The sequence below is a fragment of the Theobroma cacao genome, chromosome 3 (assembly GCF_000208745.1).
Source record: "Theobroma cacao cultivar B97-61/B2 chromosome 3, Criollo_cocoa_genome_V2, whole genome shotgun sequence".
NCBI classification, from domain to species: domain Eukaryota; kingdom Viridiplantae; phylum Streptophyta; class Magnoliopsida; order Malvales; family Malvaceae; genus Theobroma; species Theobroma cacao.
Window position 1 is genome coordinate 35041534 of NC_030852.1, and position 22567 is coordinate 35064100.

The 22567-nt window shown below is 33.6% G+C and overlaps 4 protein-coding genes and 1 pseudogene across 4 annotated transcripts; 2 read left to right on the forward strand and 3 right to left on the reverse strand.

Moving 5' to 3' along the window:
• Window positions 793-2299, reverse strand: LOC18606702 (annotated as a pseudogene).
• Window positions 4204-5232, reverse strand: LOC18606703 (putative RING-H2 finger protein ATL21A). The gene is made up of 4 exons (XM_018117150.1): window positions 5159-5232; window positions 4795-5117; window positions 4501-4563; window positions 4204-4295 (listed from the first exon to the last, which is right to left on the reverse strand). The coding sequence occupies exons 1-4, from the start codon at window positions 5230-5232 to the stop codon at window positions 4204-4206; spliced, it is 552 nt and encodes a 183-aa protein (XP_017972639.1).
• LOC18606704 (RING-H2 finger protein ATL20) lies at window positions 7599-10029 on the reverse strand. The gene is made up of 2 exons (XM_007040461.2): window positions 9190-10029; window positions 7599-8339 (listed from the first exon to the last, which is right to left on the reverse strand). Exons 1-2 carry the CDS (start codon window positions 9863-9865, stop codon window positions 7861-7863), a joined length of 1155 nt encoding a protein of 384 aa, XP_007040523.2. The 5' UTR covers window positions 9866-10029; the 3' UTR covers window positions 7599-7860.
• Window positions 13275-17160, forward strand: LOC18606705 (putative E3 ubiquitin-protein ligase UBR7). The gene is made up of 6 exons (XM_018118555.1): window positions 13275-13434; window positions 13585-13715; window positions 14265-14423; window positions 15206-15466; window positions 15916-16563; window positions 16741-17160. The coding sequence occupies exons 2-6, from the start codon at window positions 13635-13637 to the stop codon at window positions 16825-16827; spliced, it is 1236 nt and encodes a 411-aa protein (XP_017974044.1). The 5' UTR covers window positions 13275-13434; window positions 13585-13634; the 3' UTR covers window positions 16828-17160.
• On the forward strand, window positions 21392-22277 carry LOC18606706. The gene has a single exon (XM_007040464.2). It carries the CDS (start codon window positions 21549-21551, stop codon window positions 21879-21881), a length of 333 nt encoding a protein of 110 aa, XP_007040526.1. The 5' UTR covers window positions 21392-21548; the 3' UTR covers window positions 21882-22277.

A 22567-nucleotide genomic window follows, 5' to 3' on the forward strand; every position in this document is an offset into this window, starting at 1 on the left:
CTGTAGAACTTATATTAATCAGTTAACCCGATGAGAAATTAGTGAGACAAATTCAAGGCTGACCTTGGAATTTATATAGTAATCAATTCGGCAGCTAATGTGATAAAATTTGATTCCATGCTGACTAAGTGATTAGAAAATAGAATTAAAACAAATAACAATTTATGTTTGGTTCTGGACATAAGTCAAAATGTATGTCTAGACTGTATAAATTTAGTCTGCCAGATCAATTCCTTTAGCTAAGCCGTTTTGGTTTAATTTAGAATCTTCTTGTTCATGAGGGAAGAGTGATAAAGACCATCTTGTCTTTTAAACGGTATTTTATGCGTGAATTAAGATCAAGAAGTAGACAACTTGGAATTAACACCCCCATTTTTCCACGAAATACCTTAATAATCTTACTCAAACAAAAAATGGGAAAGGCATTCATCCGAGGTGCAACCTGGTTTTAACTGTTCCCTGTCTGTATATGCTGTGGCACCATCGAGGGGGCTGTCCCTCTATTGTGTCTTACTGCAACACTACCTTTAAAGGGTACTTTTTTTACTTGACTTCAGCAGTAATGAAATCTGATTTTAGCCTTACCAAAAAAAAAATGAACGAACGGGAGGAAGTGTGATAGTTTTTGTGAATCTTGTTTGTCCCCCGCGGTGCCCTGTTACGTTTCAAACCCAGATTTCTTACTAGGACATGAGTTTATCAGGCTTTTGTTGTCTGTGAGGGATGTACATGCTGTAAAAAGTCATCGGCCCACAAAGATAGGTGAAAGACTTGTAGCAGCAAGTTGTAACTCTTTGTTTGAATGAATACAAAGATTTATATACTATCTTGTTTATTAACTGCGACACAAAGGGCACGTTGCATTTCGTTGAAGCCACTCATCGATACAATTAGCGTGAAAGTAATGCAAGCAACTAGGTATGGTTCTTAGAGTCTCTTTGGCTTGGTACTCTAATAGACATATCGGACAAACGTTGTCGGTTGATTTTGGTAATTGCAGACTTTCATCAAGCAACGTCGTGGGATACATCTCAATGGTAGGCATGTCCAGACCCTTTGCGACAACAGTTCGCTGAGGGGTATCGGGGTTAGACATGTCGGCGTTGGGTACTTCGCCGTGATGCTTTATCTTGCGGCGGACGTAAATTATAAGCCCGAAGATGTTCACGCCAGAAGCCACAACGAAAAGCGCTGCGTACTTGGCACTTGCCGGAAAACCTGAAAACCCAAAATTAAATTCAAGTGAGTTTTACATGCTTTTATTTCTTTCTTTTCTTTGGTGCCACTGTATTATTCATTGACCAATGACCATCTGTTTTAATTAAATTCCTTTGTGAACTTTATCAATGAACAACTAGTAATGCCATTAGCCACAACTCATTCCAGAAATGTTCTAAATTTAATAGCAAAAAATAACCATTTTTCTGGGTAATTTTTTTTATTTGATTGTTTGATTTGCTATGCACAACCATTCCTACGAGAAACAGAAGTTTTATTTGCAAAAATTAAAGCTTACCAGGATACAAAGGTTTGAAGCATCCCACATCCAAACCCACGTTATTGGTGAACTGGCAAATCCCTCCCATGCTTTCACACAATTGGCAATCGGGTTCTTTCCATGTTAACGTGATAAAATCACCGAGCGAGTCAGAGGAAGCATCGGCTCCCTACTCGGGTACAAAAACGTTGCTCTCTCCATACACCCCGACATGTTGGAGACATGGGAAATATCAGTCGGTAAAGCCACGACGGAATAACTTTCACCACTAAGATAAGAAATCGGCGTCGCTCCCGTTCGGAAAATCGGTGAATCGGGTGTGCAGTTGAAAAACTTGAAGTTTCGAGAGGGGAGTGGCTGAAAAGGAGTGTGCGAGTAATTGAATCCCTGAAGGAGACGTTCCGCGGTGCAGTCACTGGGGTCGCTTATCAAAACAAGTTGCGATAAATAGTCGATGGATTTGACTCTGAATTCACCGGAGAATGGAAAGGTTAGGATTTTTTGGGTTTCGTTTTTGCATTGGACGGTGAAGCCGGGATAGCCACAGCGGTTCTCTGGTAGGATTGTGATGATCTGAAAAGGGAAGCGAATTGGCACCGGTCCGCACCCTGTTTGGCATCTTTCATCATCGCTTCTTGATGGTTGAAGAAAGAAGAAGAAGATCAAGGAGAAGAAGAGTTTGAAAGGAGCCATTCTTTTCTTTGCTCAAGAAGAGATTGAGATTCTTGTTATTGCATCTCTCGCCATGGAGTAGCTTTAGCTAAACCAAGTCTCTCTGTTTTATGCTTCTTTTAAACTATGTTAATTAATATGTTAGCTGTGTGTGGTAAGGATTGAATACAAATGGGAAACCTGTGGAATTTCTATTATTCAGATAATCCAATGACAAAGAGACAAATTGGAGACCCTGCATTTAACAAATTCATCAGTTAATGTGAAGAACTTGGTCTTAGCCTGACCGTTTCTTAATTGGAAACAGAACATTAAAACTGAGCACAATAGGTTAATGATCTTAATTTTTGGTCTGTCAAAACTCCAAAGTCATATTTTACAAGACCTTGATTTCAACACATCATTACATATTAACTGAGTTAAGATCAAGAGAGTACAAATTGTACATCGTTATGCTTTGTAAGACCATCGTGTTTTCTACACAACATGATACACGATAACTATAAGTAGAAAATACACTAAAAATATGTTTGGCCTGATTTTTTTTATATTAAAATTTATTATAAAGTTTTTATAAAAAATAATAATTTTTAAAATTAAATTAAAACTATTTGGTAAATTTGCTTTTTATAAGCTTTTTTTTATAGATAAGCTGTTTGGTAAAACATTTTATATAAACTTTAATTTTGATTAAAATTACTATAAAATGTATTTAATAAATCAAGTAAAAAAATTGAATCAAATAAAAAAATGAGTGTGAAAAAAATTATTTGTTTTTATTTTTTTAAAATTGATTTGTAATTTATGACATTTGGAGTTAAATAAAATTAATATTACATACAATGAAGAGAACCTATTGTGGTATTAATAATGGATCCAACTAGGTCAGGAAAATCACCCATTGATTTGACAATTATTTTTTTTATTGAAATCATCAATGCTAATTTCATACAAATACAAGTCTATCAAAGTCTTGATATCCTCACTAATAAAGTTTCCAGCCATGAACAAAAAAGCTTTGACTTTTATATTTTTTTATTTTTTAATAGGTTATTTATTTTTTCAAAGAGTATGGAATTCACTACTAAGAAGTTAATTCCTGTTGCTAAAGGAATTAAAATCTATTTCAATTTTCTTATAATGTAGCATATTGTTATACTTAAAAGAGAAAATTATTTAAAATTGAGTTATCACAAACGAGTACAAATATTGATTTTTCAATTTTCATCTAATTTATCTCAATTACCATAAACCTATTTGACCAATTATTTTAATCATAATTAACAAATATTCTATAAGAAGTTAAAAACAAATAAACATCACATAATTGTCATATCTAATAATAAATTGAGAAATATCCAACAATAAAAAGAGTTTTCAAAGCCAAAAAAAAGAATGATAAAAAATAAAAATAGTAAAANCAAAAAAAAGAATGATAAAAAATAAAATGTAAAACAAAATAGAAAAAAAGAAATAATACCGTAATACAATTTTGAATTTTTTGTTTTCTTTTTTCTTAATTTTTGTAACAATAAAAGAAAACCTTAGAAGGATAATTTGCAAAAAGGGGAGAGAAGAGGGAGATCCATAGGGAGAGAGGGAGGAGGTAGTTTTTGAGAGAAGATTTTTTGTAAAAAAAATAACTCTTTTAAGAAGCTAGCGTGTTTTTTAAAAAAAAAAAACTTTTTTAAGCTCCTTTTTTAAAATTTTATTTTAAAAAAAAAGTTATTTTTTTAAAAAAAAGTTATTTTTTTAAAAAATTTTAACAAAATACTGTTTGGTTAATTTCTACTTTTAAAAAGTAAATAAGTTAAAAATAAATTAAGTCAAACAAGCACTAAAGTATATAACTACAAGACAATTTTGCTTAGCATGAACTCACTTTTTTAAAAACAAAAAAATTGATCCCCTGTAGCTTTATCAAAAGTCAATGCTTGTGGCCATCCAAATAATGATTCTCATTTTGGAAATCATCCCATATAATTAAAATTTATACAAACAATAGATAACAATCATTTTAAGAGTTTAGTGCATTAATTGCGACACAATGGGAATGTTGCATTGTGTTTAAGCCACTCACCTATACAATTAGCATGGAAGGAATGCATGCATTTCGATGTAATCCCTAAACATATTGGACAAGTGTTGTCGTTTGGTCTTTGGAATTGTTGGCTTTCGCCTACGACTACGGTAGAATACATTTCAAAAGTTGATCTACTAAGACCATTTCAGCTGATTTCACGGTTGCTGATGTGTTAGAGATTTCAGTGTTGGGATCCTAACGATGACTGCTGTCACCCTTTTGATTATACGTCCGATGATGCAAAAACAGATCGAGTTTCCTGCTGCAGCTACAAGCATGGCAGTGCCACGTTCTGCATTGCTTGGAAGACCTGAAATGCAAATTAGATTAAGTTAGAACTGAATGGCTAGGACTTCCTAGCTAATCAAAAGAGAAAACAATTTACATTTTTCTTAGCGAGTAGCTATCAATGAAGTAGAGGCGGCAACTTTAGTCAAATCCTATTCTCAAAACATTAGAACCTTTTTTTGTTTTTGGATATATGGCTCTTTGAAACTTTCACACCATTGACAATTCGGCTCTCTCCAAGTTGTTGTGATACGATTGTCAAGATACTCAGACATGAAGATAACGACAGGAAATCTTTGTCCTTCCGTATGGGGAATTGGTGTACCGGATGAGTAATTGAGAATCGTGAAGCTTTGAAGGCAGAGTAGCTCAAGAGGAGTACCAGAAAGATCGAATCCCTGAAGGCCACGTTCTGCAATGCAATCACTTGGATCGCTTATCCAAATATATTGCCACATGTAATCGAGGATTTCGACCTTGAATTTACCGGAAAATGGAAACCTGATAATTGTTTCGTTTTTGCATGCCAGACTGAAGCCGGGATAGCCACAGCCATCGGGTTGGTCTATGAACTGAAAAGGGAGGCATAATGGACGACGGACCTGTCAGCAACCAGCCATCTTTGGTGGCTTGTTGATGGTTGAAGAAAGAAGAGAAAGGAGAAGAAGAAGAGTAGTTTGAAAGCAGCCATTTCATGCTTTTTCTTTTCTTTTATTCGATTCTAGAATTTGTAGTTAATACCAGCCTAATGCTAAAGACTGAGCGGCTCCATTCTATACTTACCGAAAACTATAAACATTCTGGGTTTTTTCCAGCTTTGGAGACAACAAGTAAGCAGTGAGTTAAACAAGAATTAAGGCTGTAGAATTTGTATTAGTCGGATAAACCAAGTAGGAATGAGACAAATTGGAAGCTGACCTTAAAAGTTATGTAGAGATAGCAAGTTCAGCAGCTATAAGCAGAGCAATTGGCTAAGTGATCTTAATTGATTCGTTGTCTATTACAAGTCAAAACGATTACGTGACCATCTTGTTTTTCTCACAGCATTACATCTGAAGCAATATCTGATAAAGGAAAAATTAGCACCATTACAGTAATCTGGAATTTAAAGCTTTTACTGCCTTCTCTTCTTTTCCTTTTAATATGTGGATGAAATTAGTGTTCTGAGGTCTTAGCTGCATTATTTCTTGCTTGACTTGTTCCTCCCAATGACCCCTTTCCAAAAAGTAGTTTTTCTTCAGTACCCGACTATCGGTTGCTTCCTTTTGTAACATTTTGTTTACATAAATCAATACTGGAAAATTATCTAATACATTGTTAGTAAAGTTTTTAAAGTTCTGTTAACCAAGTTAGAACTTAGAAGAATATCACCAGGGGCGGAGCCTCCTTATGTGATGGGGGCCATGGCCTCCCCAAAACTTTTAAAATTTTTTTTATAACATATAAAATTTTAAAAATCTTTTATGTGTTCTTTTAATAGTTCTTCAAAATAATTTTTTATTTAATAATTAAAATAAATAAAAAATAACAAAATGATCTCAAATGTCTCCTTTAATTTTACCTTCCTTAAGTTTCTCTAAATATCTGTCTCTTTCTCTTCTCTTTTATCTTTTTATTTTTACTGTACTCTCTTCTCTATAATTTATTACCGAAACTGACTGCATTCTTCATTTCAAGAGAGGTTTATGAACTTGTTAGCTTAGACAAGGAAGGACGGAAACCACTCAACACCATTGTTTGAAATTAAGAGAAGGTAAGGTTTTCTTTTATCTTCTTTTTTCAATTTATAATATTATTTTTATTTATATATTTTTTTGTTTCTATTCTATTTGCTTATATATTCTAAGTTTTTATAAATTCTCTTTTTCAAATTTTATAAACCATGAACCATGTTCTTTTCTTTCTTTTTTGTTATGTCATTTGTCAATTCTATCTTCTACTTGCTATGTTTTTTTTCTACTATATGGGTTTTATTTTCTATGATTTTAATCTCTAAAAATTAATAAATTATTATATAATTCTCAAATATAAGTTGTAGTATTGCATTGTTACTTAAAATTTCATTAATGTGTCAATTTTTTATTAATCCTGACTATATAAGATAAAATTATATTGAATATATCTTTTTTATGTGCTTTACGTTTTATATTTAATTGAAAAGAAGTTATCTTTATATAAGAGAAAATTATGAATCTTGTCTATAATATTTAACTATTTATATTTTATTTATTATAGTTTTATATTTAGTACTATAAGTTTNTGTACCTAGATCGCAGATCTATCTTAGAGAAACATTGTGCTTCTTGTAGTTGATCAAATAAATCATCTATTCTTGGAAGGGGTACTTTTTCTTCACCGTTACCTTATTAAGTTGTCGCTAATCGATGCACAATCTAAGCGACCCATCTTTCTTCTTTACAAAAGATAGCACAGGTGCTCCCCATGGTGAAACGCTAGGATGGATGAAGCCTTTATCAAACAGATCTTCTAACTGGTCTTTAAGCTCTTTAAGCTCCGTAGGTGCCATTCTATATGGGGGTATGGATATAGGTCTAATGTCAGGGATCAAATCTATGCAAAATTCAATATCTCGCTCGGGAGGCAAACCATAAATTATAGTATTACATTGTTATTTAAAATTTCATCAACGTATCATTTTTTTTTACTTATCTTGATTATGTAAGAGAAAACTAACTTGAGTATATTTTTTTATATGTTTTACATTTTATGTTTAGTTAAAATGAAATTTTCTCAAATATATAGTATTTAAATAATTCTGATTATATAAGAAAAATTATTAATCTTATATATCGTTTTTAACTATTTATATTTTACAAGTTATAGTTTTATATTTAGTTTCGTATTTCTATTATCAATATTTTTATTTTTAATTGAATTTAACATATTAATTTTTTAAAATTTTTAACTCTTATTCAACTATATTTGCCTTTTCAATAAAATTTGACTAGCTCCGCCTCTGACTATCACATAACTTGTTATGATATATTTAAAATAATTAATAAATTAATACGATAAATAAAAAAATATGTGACAATAATTTAATTTTATTTATTAGTTGATATTTGTGATTATGACATTTACATACCATTCCCATCTAACAAAAACTAGTATAAATAAAAACTAATCAGGAACTATTTTAAATAACCCAACACAAAAAAAATGGGAAGGGCACATGTTTTTTTTTTTTTTCTATGAAAAAACCCAAAATCCATCAGCCACACAGCAAGAACTTCCCAAAACTCACATCCTCGGGGGTAACATATCTACACAGAAGCTGATAAATGTAAAATGATCTTGTCTATGCTGATAAGAGAGAAGATGATGATGAAGACGAAGAGGAGGATATTGACGGGGTAATTGGGGCAGATCCGCCAGGTGAGTTGCGACACAGTGGGCACGAAGCATTCATCTTTAGCCACGCATCTATGCAATTGGCATGGAAGTAATGGTTACACTCTGGTATAGTTCTCAATGTCTCCTTGGGCTGGTACTCTGATAAGCATATGGGGCAAGTGTTGTCGTTAGGCTTTGGAAGACGCCCGCTGTCGCCAAGCTTAGTCTTAGGGTAGGATTCAATGGTTGGACCGTCGAGTCCTGTTATGATAGCTGCCGGTAAAGGGGAGATTGATGTGGAGAATTCAGTGCTGGGGAGGTTGCGCTGACGTGCGTAAGCTCTCACTCGGCTACCGACGAAGGAAACGAGCCCAATTAGGCATAAGAGTCCTGGAATTCCAACGCCTATGGTAATACCATACTTGGCACTCCTAGGAAGGCCAGCTGCAATGTGAAACTAATTCAGGGGAAAATAGAAAAATCAAGGTCCAAGCTCTCTGTTTCAAAATATTGACCAGGGGACCGTGACGTTTTAACAACAGATCTCAAATAAAATGTTTCAGTTGTTTCGGAGGAGTTTAATTTGACTTGATGACTGGCGACATTTATGCATTTCAAAGCACCTACAGCAACGTTGATCTTTCTTTCTTTTTGCTCTGCAGCACCGTCGCCTTGAAGCTGTAAAGAATGAGACCAACACCTTTGTTTTGATTATAAAAATATGTGGACTCTAAATTAATGATCTGGGTTGCTTTCTCAACCACAAAACAGTGTCCTATCTAATGGATTGTGACAGTGGGATCCCAGGATCCTTCCAGCTGCACCAGATCATAAATTCGACTCTAGTAACGTTTTGACTTTGATCAATCATCTCTTCCATTTTAAGTTTTACTCAAAAACGACACCTTCTGATACAATTTTCTTTTTTTTGAATAGTAGTTGTTATTAAGCCGCAGCAGCCCAGGAATGCCACAAAAAGTCGGAGGCTAGCAGCCAAAGACTCTCCGTGGCATACTGCAAAACCTTCTGATACAATTTAAAAGACAGAAGATGATACTAATACAAGAAAGAACCAATTGACATCGTCATGATTTCAATGACTTAGGATCCAACTAAAACGTTTTAAGCCAATACCCTTATTCCAATTAGATATAATAGTCATGATAAACAATTTATTCTATATATATCATTAAGAATTCATGAAGTTGGTCTTAATATAAATGCAAATAAAGTGATTTGAAGTCCGCCGTTTCAGAACAGAACACAAATCATAGCGTTGTTAGTATTAACATACCTTGGCTTGGCAGATTAAAGCACCCAATTTCCTGACTAGCTCTATTCTTGAACCCACAATCCCCTCGACGTTCAACACATGACCTACAGTCGGGTTTGTACCATTCTAACCGGACCCCTTCCGCCCAGCCATACCAAGCAAATGGAACAGTAACGGTCTTTATAGAATGGCATGTAGACGGCAAACCACTGTCAGAATCCATAAAAGACTCGATTTCGTAAGCTACAACAGAGTAATTATCATTGCTAAGACATCGAATTCGCCTTAACCCAGCCTCAGCTACTGCTCCAGTAGAGCAATTGAAGAACGTCAAGGTATGCCAGACTTCTGAGACAAAAGGAGTTCCTGATATGTCGAAAGACTCCATGAACCGTTTAGGGAGACAGAAATCAGGGTCGTTGATCCATATCTGTTGGGTCTCGTAATTGATGAATCTGACTGTGAATTCTCCGGATTTCGGAAGTTTAAGAACTAGTGCTCCCGTTTTATTGCTGCAGGAAAGACCAAAACCCGGATAGCTGCAACGACCATTTCGGTTACCGTCAGGGTTCAGCCCGAAAGGAAACTTAACCCCTGATTCACCGCCTGGGCATGACGATGGACAAGTTTGAGCACTCGTTGGTTTTTGAAGGAATAGTGAAAAGCAGAGGAGCCACAGAAATGTTAGGTGAGGCATCTTGCTGCTTGAAGAAGAACGTTAACGTGCTAAGGCCTTGCTCCGGGATTTAACTAGCTAGCGGCCCATGGCATAGAGGCTTTCAAGTTAGGACTTCAGAGATGATTGGCGTGGAACTTTGGATGGTTTCTCTATAATTGGAAAGCGGTGCAGTTTTTACAATTTGGTTTATATGTCTCAATTGGACAAGTCGATAAACTGATGTTATTTTGGGAATTTGGTTCTTTTTAGTTTCATTTTTTTTGAGGTGGTCAAGTTCTTGTAACTGTCAAAGGAAGTATACCTCTTCTCCCCTTTTCCACCGACGTTTGTTTATTTTTTACTTAATTTGTTAAAAAACTTTTCAATTATTTAAAAAATTTCAAATAAATATTTATTTTTTATTTCATTTAATTAAATATCTATATTTTTTTTTAGGACTATATAAATTCTAATAACTAATTATGGATTAATTATCATGACTCAAAAAATAAATGGTGGAATATCATGTGAGCATGTTATTATGTCACAATAACATATTATTTTGATTTATGATAACTAATTTGTTAATCATAATCATTATTTAATTCAAAATAAAAATATAAAAATTTAATTAATTAAAAAATTAAATATTTTAATAATTTAAAATTTTTTATTTTAAATTTTAAATTTATCTTATAAGTATTTGCAATTGGATTATTAGATTGTTGACATAGTCAAACAATGTATAAACCTAGCATAGAGCAAGATGCTAGTGGGAAACTTAATATGATAACTAAAATAATGGGTTGGGTCTTTAAGAATTTATGAATATTAAAGTGTATTAATTATAGGTTTGATAATTTTGTAGAAATATATAAAAATTGATAGTTAAGGTATTCCCTGAAGTTTCACCATGCATTTAATAATCGGCTGTTTAAATCAGGCTTCCACACCCTTTGAAGATCTTTTCGTCCGATTGCAAAGCAAATAGTAAACAAACATTGACATCTAATTAAAAAATTAATTAGTCAAAATAATCAACAAAAAATTACAAAGATGGTAACACGTTAGTATCATGAGTTGAGGTTACCATAGCATACCAACGGTTTAGATGTTCTCGCTACAAGTGTTCGATAATGGATCAACAAGAGAATTTGATTTATTTTTTATATAATATTTAAAAATTTTAAATAAATTTTTATTTTTTATTATATTTAAATAAAATTTTAATTTTAATTTTAAATCAAATAAATTTTTAATTTTTATTTTGAATCGAATAAATTTTTATATTTTAATTTTAAGTCAAATAAATTTTTATAAATGTTACTTATCATTTTATATCACATAATGATAATATAACATTCTGACATGTTATAATAAATAATAACGTGACATATTAAAATAATATGATCATATTACATATAACATTTTTTTTCCTCCACATGTCAATATTATATGAATATAAAATGATAAATGATAATTTGATTAATAACAATTAATCAATCATTAATTATAAAAATTTATTTAAATAAAATAAAAATTTAAAAAAACTTGATTAAAAATAAAAAAAATAAAATTTTTAAATAATTTATAATTTTTTAATATTATATCATTTTTATTTTTCTTTCTTTCCTCTCGTTATTAGTCAACTTAATTTGTTTTCAAGTCTTTACATCCGATTAAAACAGACCAATTCAAAGTTCAAACAATGAAAAACAATATCGAAAACTGTTATGTTCATTCCTCCTTTTCTTTGTTTTCTGTTTGTCCACTTTCATATTTTCATATGTTAGTGCGCAGTAAAATACAAGTCAGAAACGTGTTGAACCATTTCGTTAAAATTATTGATTAAAAAAATGGAATTTTGTAAATTTTTTCTGGAATCGTGAATCAGTCAATGAAGAAACATAGAATAGAAAAATCAGCCAATGCATTATTAATCAAAGGTTTGCGTCATCATTGCAGCTTATTTTCTGCAGAATCGACACGGTCGCCACCTTTCTGTTTTTGCCATGTCAAGGTTTAACTATTAGGTAACATTTTGGAGTTCACCAAGATAAGGTTTGGATGGTTACTTGACATGACTTGGCGTTTATTTCTTCAAATTTTTTAATTATTAATTGTAAAATGTAGGAAGATTTACTAGAGAGAAACTTGATATTATAATTAAAAAATATAATAAATATAATTATATTCCAAACGAAGTTTATTTTCCTCCGCTACAAATTTCAAAGCATCTAGTCATGGACTTTGCGGCCAGCAAGGTCATAGTTTTGTCCGCATTGCAATCACTGCTTGACCGAATTACGCGGTAAAGATTAAAGATCAAAGCTTGCTCAGACCTCAGACTCAGAGAATAGCTTGAGCATAGGAGCCGGTCATTAAACCTGATCATGCGAATCTGCCAAATCCGTCGGCGTTTAAGCCAGCCAGCCAGCCAGTAGCCTCCATATTAAGCGAAATTGCGTCAAAACCTCTTACTCATTGGGCTGAAGCCGGTGTAGTCCAAGTAAAGTCTCCAAGAAATTTGAGTCTTGAACCACGGACTTCCGCCTGTGCGGAGTTTGGGTACTTGGGTCATATCGTTTTCAGCTTGAAAAGAAGTTGAGTTCAGTTGCGGCTCAAACCAGTACTGGACCACAAATGTTGGTATTGGAAAATCTAAATGCTGGATGGCCCATTGGACCTAAACTAAACGCCTCAACACATAATTATCTATTTCATATTTTTTTATTTCACATGTCATAAATCTTACTCTTCTAACATGAGGCCGAGAGTTTTGAGTCTTAAATTTTGATTGTTGGGATGTTTGATAAGGAAACCTCACCACATTATTGTTTATCAATATTTACCTATGAGCTTTCATGTCATGAATTTTACACGGTCAATCAACTAAGAACTTGAATTACTTATTACACTTAAAAGGCAAGCAAGTAAGCAAGTAGGTAACTAGTAATTAGAATTGTTTAAATTTGGTTTTGATTTCCATAAAAAAAACAAAAATATTACTAAAAAAAATTACTTTATTTTTTAACAAGGTGTACCATTCAAAATTGTATTTGTATCAAACAATATACTAATGTTAGTCAATTTAAAAAAGATTTGCATTTTGTTTATTAATTTATATATGGTAGTATGTTGTCATGAAAGTTACTTATAAAAGTGTCACGACAACATACATTGTCAAGTTAGGTTTTTGGAAAAAAATAATGATTCTGTGATAAAAAACGGGAATCAAGACACAAGAAAAATCCCAATTTTTTTTTATAATTCAAAAAAAAAAATTGTCCCAATTATAAAAATTTGGGGATGAATGAGAAAAAAAGAAAATACTAACAATCAACAAATTGGAGGGAACGGACCACGTAGTTTGATTCCACTAGGGCACAATTGTGGCGGGAAAATGTCCGTACGTGCTTCCTTGCCACTTTATTTTACTTGTATGTATAAACCTTACCTCCTCCTCTCTCAATTTCTCAATCCCCAAACGTTGTTCATTTCTTCTCATTTCCCACTTCGCGTTTCTCCAACAGAAATCTAAATCGCTAAATCAACAATCTAATCCCTGATCAACCGCCTTAAAATCTGTTAATTGCGAGATTAGAAAGGTAACTTTTTTTTTTCCAATGTTAGGGTTTCTGGTTATGGGGAACAACTCGAGGTTTCCCCAAACGAGTAAATAGGAATATCCGTTTACTTTCAGAAATGTTTCGCTGAGTTTCTTCTTTTTTTTTCTTCCTTTTTGCATTGAATTTCAGGTGCGAGGAGTGGAGATTTTGATATTGAGGATCCTGGTGATCTGGGGAAAATGTCGGCCGAGTTCGACGATGATGGTGAGCAGACCATGTCAATCAACGAGTATCTTGAGAGCATCGAAGAAGAAGAGCTGGTAAAAAGTTCCTTTCCCCCCCCCCCCCCCCCTCCCTCTTTATCCATTTAGGGTTTTGCTTTTGCTATTTGGGTATGAGGGAATGATTGAGTTTAGTTAGTGCTTGTTGTTTCGTCTGGTTTGTGGACATGGAAGATTTAGGACATAAGTCTTTTGTCCTGTTCTGTTTAGAAATAATAACATCAAAATTTTGTCAGCTTTTCTGGAGCAGAAATTTGGTTGAGACGACTTTATATTTGAACTATTCCGTAACATTGATTAAATTTTGAGAAAATTTCATGAGATGAAGATTTGTATTGTTAATATTACACTAGCTTAGAAGTTAGCTTGGGACCATTCAAATTTGTATTGTTAAGATTTGTACGCATGCTAGTTTGGGACCATTCAAATATAACTTATATCCTAAATTGAAATTGGGAAAGTGTTGAATGCAAACGATTCTTAAATATAAATTGAACTAGCAATTGGTTGATTTTATCGATATTGTTGTGCTTCTTTAAGCTCTATGTTTCTCGACATCACTTAATTCGTTATTTTTTTAATCTAAAGGAAGCAGATCTGGTTTTGGGTGGAGATGAGGGTGATGAGTGTACCTATTCTAAGGGCTACATGAAGAGACAGGCAATCTTCTCATGCCTGACATGCACCCCAAATGGGAATGCTGGGATTTGCACTGCTTGCTGCTTGTCTTGCCATGATGGCCATGAGGTATTTCTCCTCTGCATTATTCTTTAGTTGTATTTCTCATTCTGAATGCTAAACTTTAGTTTGTTGTTAATGATATGACTCTTAAGATGTGAGTTAAATTATGATTTATTAAAGTGGAACTTCATGTTGTGTCTTTTGCTTTCTTCAGACCATGACCCTTTGAGTTGTCTCTAATAATTTGCACTTTGTGGGGTCATGCTCCCTGTTATGGGCTGGTTTAGCAAGTTATCTAGTAGTAAATATGATGATTGATTTGGGATACGTTTCCTATCATTATGATATTCCCAACTACTGTGGCCTTGTTATGTTCTTACTCATTTTAAATTAGAATAATATTGACTTTTTTGCAGCTTCAGCATTAACCACATTAACAATTCACACTGCTAATCATTTCCAATTTCTGACTCTGCTTTTTGAGAGGGGTTTCAAGTTATATTCTTATTATCTATCCAGTTATGTGCGTTTCTGGGATCATAATGGGTATTGCTTTTTTGTATATTTGATAATGGAAGAACTCATTGATTGATTTAACAATCACAATAGGTCTTAACATCGGACATGCAAGATTTTCTTTCTGATTAGTTCTTATGGTCATTTGAAATTCCACATGCCTACTTGAGTACTGGACATAAGTCATGTATGTTATGCTGGAAATTTTACATATGCCCAACTACTCAAGAATGTGTTTATTTTAGTTCTTTTTCTTTTTATAAATGTTTTATGCTGTTAGCTTCTGTCTGCTTATATTCAGTGGAGGTTTTCATTTTTGCAATATATGCAAGGTTTTGGAGCTTTGGACCAAGAGAAATTTTAGGTGTGACTGCGGAAATTCAAAATTTGGGGAGTTCTCATGCAAGCTTTTCCCAAATAAAGATGTAGAGAATATCGAGAATTCATATAATCACAATTTCAAAGGTTTATACTGCACCTGCAATCGCCCCTATCCAGATCCAGATCTCCAGGAGCAAGTAGAGATGATACAGTGCTGCATGTGTGAGGACTGGTTCCATGAGGAGCATATCAGTCTCAACTCTCCCAATGAGGTCGGTGAGCTTTGTGCATGTCCTTCTACACGTTCATATCTTAGTTTTGTTTTTTTGTTAAAATCATTGGCAAATCTAGAGATGCCCTGTACTGTAGGTTCATGTTAATGTTTGCCATAGTTTTTCTTATAGTTATGATTGCTTGCAATGTGCTTGCTTCACCAAACTTATCTCTTTAAAGATGGGTATGGGTTCTAATTATTTGAAAACAAACGTTGATAGATTCAGTGAATATTTCTACTTGTATAAATTGTGATCATAAGTTATCAGTTTGAAGGATGTTTCCATTGACACATTTACATGATTAGTTTAGCTCAAGCTTTGCAGTGTAAAATAGGCAAGTTGAGAGGAAGAAGTGCAAAAAAGACTATCACTTAGCTGTAGTTTTTGCGCTATTCTTTGAGTTATTGCTGGGCAATGATTATGATCTGAAAATACTTGTATGACAGATTCCTAGAGATGAGGAAGGGGAGCCTCTTTATGAAGATTTCATATGCAAGGCATGCTCAGCAGTTTGTTCTTTTCTGACTCTATACCCTAAAACCATAAGGGCAGCAGGGGGACAGCCTGTTGCTCCTGTAACTACTAGCAAGGATAAAAGTGTGGTGGAAGACATCCCTCCTAAAGATGGTGGAGCTGGGAAGCTTGAAAATAATGTGTGCTCTGATTCTTCCATCAAGGATAATTTGGTTGCTGATGCTAATTGTGAATCTGTATCTGATGGCAAGAAATTTGTTCTTGGAGAAAGCTCTCAGAATGATGACAGCTCTATTGCCAGTTCACATGCTACTTGTATTCTTGGAGCAGACTCGGTGGTTTCAGAAAGTAAACCCCTTTTTCTTTCTAAAAACTGGAGAGATACCCTCTGCAGATGTGACAAGTGCTTGGATATGCACAAGCAGAAGCATATCAGTTATCTACTTGACAAGGAGGACTCAATAGCAGAGTATGAAAAAACGGCAAAGCAGAAGAGGGAAGAAAAGTTGCAGCAAAGGGAGGGTGCTGCAGTAAATTTCTTTAACAATCTTGGTCATGTAGAGAAAATGGAGATTCTGAATGGCATTGCGGACTTTACAGATGAATTCCGTTCCTTCCTGGTATGCCATTGATTGTATATCTTTTTAATAGCTAACCTTTACTGATTACATTGCAAGATAAGTTCTAGGTAAAGCCATACATATTTTTCATGTTCTTGCATCATCAGATTATTCATTTATGTATCTTGCAAAAGCAATTTACTGCCCCTAAGAATATATATATTTTGATATCTTTAGGGGTCAGTTGATCCATCAAAGGCAATCACAGCAGCTGATGTCAACCAGATTTTCGAGAACCTTAAAAACAAGCGAAGGCGTGTGTAGTAAGCTTTTTGCTGGATGTTGCTGCTCTTGCTATGAGTTATCCTAGTAGATGAAAAGAAAAAAACAGTGGGATGTTATGCAAATATTTAGGTTGTTTAAAGTTAGAATGCTCTAATGTTATGAATTGCTCTGTAGTTTGTTTTAATGACTTGTATTAACTGTGTATCTGTATTTGCTGAAGTGCTATGTCAGCAAGTACTAGAATGGTGCGCACGTGCAGGCACATCTCTATAGTAAGTATTCCTATCTCATGTAGGAAAGAACTTCTAAGCTTCCTTGTTAATGAACGGTAGAAGAGCACTTGTTTTTAACTTACTATTTAGGTAAGGTTTCTGATGTTCTTTTCTTTACGTTTTTTAATTAAAATAACCCAAGTGCTTAAGATTATGGGCCGAGTAAACATGAAGTAGTTGAGGGTTCATGTCAAATTTTTATGTTTAAACACATTGGCTTAACACGCTAGGGTCTGGCCTATAGATTTTTACGGTTTTTAAGTTACAAGTATGGTAAAAAGTGAATGTACATGTCAAGTGATTTGGGAGACTTGGTAAGAGTTTGTGCTTGATTGGGTTGGAACATGGAAGGAACGCCAATGTAGGAAGGTCTTTTTTAGTGAAGATGAACATAGAAGTCCAAGGAAAATTATTGCAAAAATGATATCAACAAAAACAATGCTAAGAGGTCTCTACGTGTCATAGCTTTTGCCCTACTTAAAGTTAAATCTTCCCACTGCTGGGCAGTTTAGCGACCGTCCATCTTGTTTTGTTCTCTTACTGCTGGAGCCAACGAAAAGTCCAAAGGTCGCGAGTCACGAGACGAACAGCCGAATCCTCCAGACTAGTCTAATTCCAATTCAAGGACAAGCTCTAACTTGATAAGCCATTCCATATATTTTATTCAAATATTGGTGAAAGCATTTGATAAGCCAAAAACAAAGTGTAAAAATCTTCTTCTAGTAAGGCCTTAATTTGGGAAGAAATTAACTTCATTTTACCTTTGAAAATTTACCTATTTCCCAGGATGTAAAAGTTAAATTAAAAAGTACAAGACCATATTGATTGATTGTTGGACATTGTAAAATTAACCCAATGCTTCTTAAATTATGAATTGTCATCCCACAACCCAAAAAAGAAGAATTTCATTGCATGATTTACATTTGTCTTCCCATATCACAGTGAATTTATTGCTGTTGCTAACCATATCGTTCACGTCGACTCTTTCCAGTCTAAAACATCAAAATTTGTCAACACCAATTTAACGAGTAGGGACAAAAGTTAGGTTGTTGTTATTTCCTCGAGGAAATGAAAAGATTTTGTTCATGTGTTTCAACAGTTAACCAGCATTTAAAATATTTGAAACCAGTCATTCCCCTACCTAATCTTAGGGAGATTGTCGACTAAACTTTTATTGCTCTGCCCATCTATTGATAGCGAAATCCTCTTCATTTTCAACTACAAATTTTCAAGTGTTTTTTGTACCCTAATTAAGGGCTGTTGTTATCAACAAAAAATACATAGCCTAATTTTATTTCTTTGAGAAAACAAAAGGGTCATTAATAATATAATTCAAACACACTTGAACTTATATTTGTCATACTTGAGTCGTAATAGTTTTATTTTTTTTTTTGTTTCCTTTGATTTCCTTGAAGGGGGATATAATAACGTCAGTGCTCTGTCATGATAGCCTCAGACTAAGAGGATGTCCTCAAATTTTCCTTCCCCTCTTTCTTAATCAGCAGTGGAAACGGTTATCATAACTGTTAGTTGGCAGTTTGTGGGCAGCTGAGATGAACCAAATGGTCTACCCATCTCCATGCATTTTGCCTCGATGTCAATGCCTTTGCAACTTGGCTCATTAATTGGAGTAGCTAGTCTAGCAAGACTAAAGCTTTTGGTTTTTTTTCCCATTTACTGCAAAGAGACCAAATCTTAGCACTAGACTAACAACTTATAATAGCAAGAATTACCAAATTTCTTTTAATCTTTATTTTAGGACCCCCCCAATTAGTGTTAGTTAAATAAGATCGACTCAAACTAATGCTTTTGAATTTTTTAACCTTATTATGGGAAACAATATGATTTCTACGTAGTTCATAGTCAGAAGAAGAAAAATTAGAGAAAGACAGAGCACGTACAATTTCCTGATATGAATTTTTGTAGCATAAAATTCATGTTCACACCTTGTATTTTACGCTGACCACGTGGTTAGACAGAAATTAAACCTAAGAAAACATTGAAAAAGTCGATGAGAGCTTGATTTCTCCTTTGTAAGTAAAACTTCAATAGATTGCTTGTTGCCTTGGAATTTAAACTTGGATTTCTATTTTTTTCCAAAATCTATAAGTTTTTTAATATAATGAATCATATATATTATATATATAAAATAAATTATATTAATTTAATATTGCAGTCTGTAATAATTTTTTTTTTAGATAAATTAATGGACACTAATTTATAACACTTGGGAATCTTTGACTGATCAATAGTTATATGCCTATTATTTCTTTTAAATTATGAAAATGTTACGTATTTTAGATTGAATATTCCTGAATTTCACTTATAAAAATAATTAACAATAATAAATACGAGAGGATGTGGAAAGATAAACCCATCAATGAGATTATATTCAACTTAAATGGGATTTTAATAAAGTAAAAGAAAAAGATATAATTAATTAACCATTAATCTTTTGACTTAGTGGTGATTATAGTAAGTAATGCTTTTCCATCTTAGTATTTTAACTTTTTGAATTCCTAACCCTTTCTCCCAATGGATAAATAAAACCAAGAAAAATGTAAACGTAAATGGGATTTTAATAAAGTAAGAGAAAAAGATATAATTTATTAAGCATTAATCTTTTAATTTAGTGGTGATTATAATAAGTACTGCTTTTCCATGTTATTATTTTACCTTTTTGAATTCCTAACCCTTTCACCCAATGGATAAATAAAACCAAGAAAAAGGTCAAGTTAAAGGAGAAGTTTGACATGGCCTGGTGTTCATATCAAGTAGTAAATTAATATTACATTCTAGTTAATCATCACACAACACCTTGCATTGAGAAAATACAAAAGGTCAAGAGTAGGTGAACATTGTCTACGAAAATTCTGCCACTTTTTCATGCAGACAAAGTTCAACAATAATATCATAATAAATAATATATGATTTTATCATGAAATGTTTAAAGAAATGCATGGTGGGTCAATACTACTAATTCTAGTAAGATGTTAATTCCATGAATCCCTTGATTACTGTTGTTATTGGGGTAATGTTTTAAGAAAATAAATAAAATGGATTAAGAAGTACTTAGCATTAAACTCGTTGGTGTTTTGTAAAATAAATATTTAACCTTATAATTAAAACCGAGTTTTTCTTTATTAATTGTTATATAGTCCATTGCCCCGGTGGATATGACTCAAGTTGCAATTTTTCAAATCAATTTCCCTAACATTTAATATGTGGCAGTGAGGAAGTTATTCTTTCCCGTGACATTGTCGGGGATTAGAGTCTTATAATATTGATATAAACCTAAGTTTGCTGGCTTCAGCCTCCCATCAATCATATGCCGAATTTCCAATCTCTTGTCCCCTCGCATTTTCCACGAAAGGTCATTATAATTCATTGATTCCCCCTTCTTGGTGTTTCTGAGAGAAAGTTATGGTTCCTGGTAGTTGGCATTGGAAAGAAAATGTAGAGAAAAGAAGGGTGTGGCTTTCTGTTTGAACCACAAAAATGAAAAAGTGATTTTCTCTGCAATTATAGTTAAAATCTGACTATCTGACCTCCCCCTCCCCTTCTTTCTATGCTGTTTTTTTCTTCAAGCAAACCCAAAGAAACTTAAATGCAGCAATGCAGCCTTGAGCTGGTCAAATTGCTGGCCAATTATTGTCTACTAAAAGGGACCCCAAAATCATAAAATCAAAAGATGTAGGATCGAAAGTTGAAAAGAAGTTGTATAAAGGAAATGCAAATTTGATTAATTAACAAGGAAAAAAGGGGGTTGCTTTTATGAGCATAGATTTATTTTGGAAGTATGGTAAAGTTCATGTTCACACTTGAAAAATCTTTGTCAAAGGCCCACAATTATGCTGTCTGCTTTTTCTTTCTTGAATTTTCCTATCAACTCCACAAGGAATTAATTTAATTTTTTTGGCCAAGAATAATTTTTTGAAAACCTTTTGATTGAAATAAAATCACTCAACTAGCTAGTTAAATAGAAGATAATACAGTATATTAAAGCTATAAGAAGACATAAGTTCAACACAACGAGGAGCTAGCTGGAATGCTAGATTTGCCGAAGGATATTGTCCTTTGCCACAGTTTGTTTCTAACACGGTTTCAATTAATGGAATGGAATGCATTTAATTTGGACACGATATAAAGTTGTCCTAATAAATGGCATAGTCGTAAATAGTTTTACAATTTTACATTAAATTGACAGTTCAGTTTGTCACTTAGCATGTAGAAAAATCAAGTCTCGTGAAGAAAATAAGTCTAAGTACAATTATTTAATTAATACAGGGGGATTGGGGATTGTTTGTTAGAATAATGTATGTCTATAAATACCCTTAGAACTTCACTTCACAATTTCACAAATGCATCAGAGAGTCAGTAGGCAACTACATTTTTTTTTCCCTTTCTGACATATCCCCCAGGACAAGTTTCTGGCGCTGTTGATCCATTTAGAGAGCGGTTTTTGATTTCTGGAAGTGAAAAGAAATCATGGGGAATTGCTTGAAGACATCCAGATCAAGGCAGCTGGTGGAAGAAGAGGAAATAGAAGAGCAGCTAGGAGAGATTCGTGAAGCAACGGGGTTTCAGAAGGGAAATGATGGTATTGGGAAAGGGAGCATAAAAGTGAAGATAGTGCTTACAAAGGAGGAGCTAGAGTTGTTTCTGCTGAAGCTGAAGAACAACAATGGAGGGAAGAGCTTCGAGGATCTTTTGGCGGAAATGGAGAAAGCGAGGTCGGGAAAAGCAGATTCTTGGAGACCTTCATTGGAGAGTATCATGGAGGTCGACGACCCTGAAGAGCTTGAAATGGACAGATCATGATGAAGCTTCAATCCTTCTTCTTACTTTTACCCCTTGTGGTTTTTGTAAACTACTACATCATCTTCTTCTCCTCTTTGAGGTTTTTGATTCCAGAACCTCTTTTTACTTGGGTAACTCGACGTACGGCAGGATCAGAATCTTTCCTTGTTTTTTTTTCTGGTCCTTTCCCTCTGGTGATGAACCAAGTTCCAAATGTTTCTCTCCCTTACTTAGCTAGGAGTTTTTGATACATATATAGACTGAACTTTCTCCCTTTACCATATAAACTCAGATCTTTTATTCAAGCTTTCCGAAGTTAAGTATGGATCTATCCATATGTACTTGAGCGGTTGATAGATTTTAATGTTGAATATAGATACAGTTACTTTAAGTAAAACTCCTGATATTTCATTTTTATGCCATTTCTAAGCTGTGTGCTCCATGGAATTGGGTGATGAAAACCTACCAAATCTGTGTTGCAAATTCTTGTTCTCCTCCTCCCCCTTGAGAGAGATGTAGAAGGGGAGAGAGAGCTGGGTCTGGAGCCTGAGTACTGTGTCCTGTTTGAGCTTTAGTTACCTATAATATTAATGTTTTTGACTGTTGGCAGTTGAAACATAGATCGTGGCAGTCAATTGACAGTGCCAGAATTCAGCGCCAAACTAGTGATCAACAACAACCCAAATTATCATAAATGTCCAACTGGA

Coding starts and splice junctions, on each gene's coding strand:
- LOC18606705 (XM_018118555.1), top strand. CDS start 13,635: ATGTCGGCCGAGTTCGACGATGATGGTGAGCAGACCATGTCAATCAAC. Junction 15,467..15,915: donor GTCTCAACTCTCCCAATGAG/GTCGGTGAGCTT, acceptor CTTGTATGACAG/ATTCCTAGAGATGAGGAAGG. Junction 16,564..16,740: donor ATGAATTCCGTTCCTTCCTG/GTATGCCATTGA, acceptor TGATATCTTTAG/GGGTCAGTTGATCCATCAAA.
- LOC18606706 (XM_007040464.2), top strand. CDS start 21,549: ATGGGGAATTGCTTGAAGACATCCAGATCAAGGCAGCTGGTGGAAGAA.
- LOC18606704 (XM_007040461.2), bottom strand. CDS start 9,865: ATGCCTCACCTAACATTTCTGTGGCTCCTCTGCTTTTCACTATTCCTT. Junction 8,340..9,189: donor CTTTAATCTGCCAAGCCAAG/GTATGTTAATAC, acceptor TTCACATTGCAG/CTGGCCTTCCTAGGAGTGCC.
- LOC18606703 (XM_018117150.1), bottom strand. CDS start 5,232: ATGGCTGCTTTCAAACTACTCTTCTTCTTCTCCTTTCTCTTCTTTCTT. Junction 4,564..4,794: donor GTCTGAGTATCTTGACAATC/GTATCACAACAA, acceptor TTTGCATTTCAG/GTCTTCCAAGCAATGCAGAA. Junction 4,296..4,500: donor TGCAGCAGGAAACTCGATCT/GTTTTTGCATCA, acceptor CAATATGTTTAG/GGATTACATCGAAATGCATG.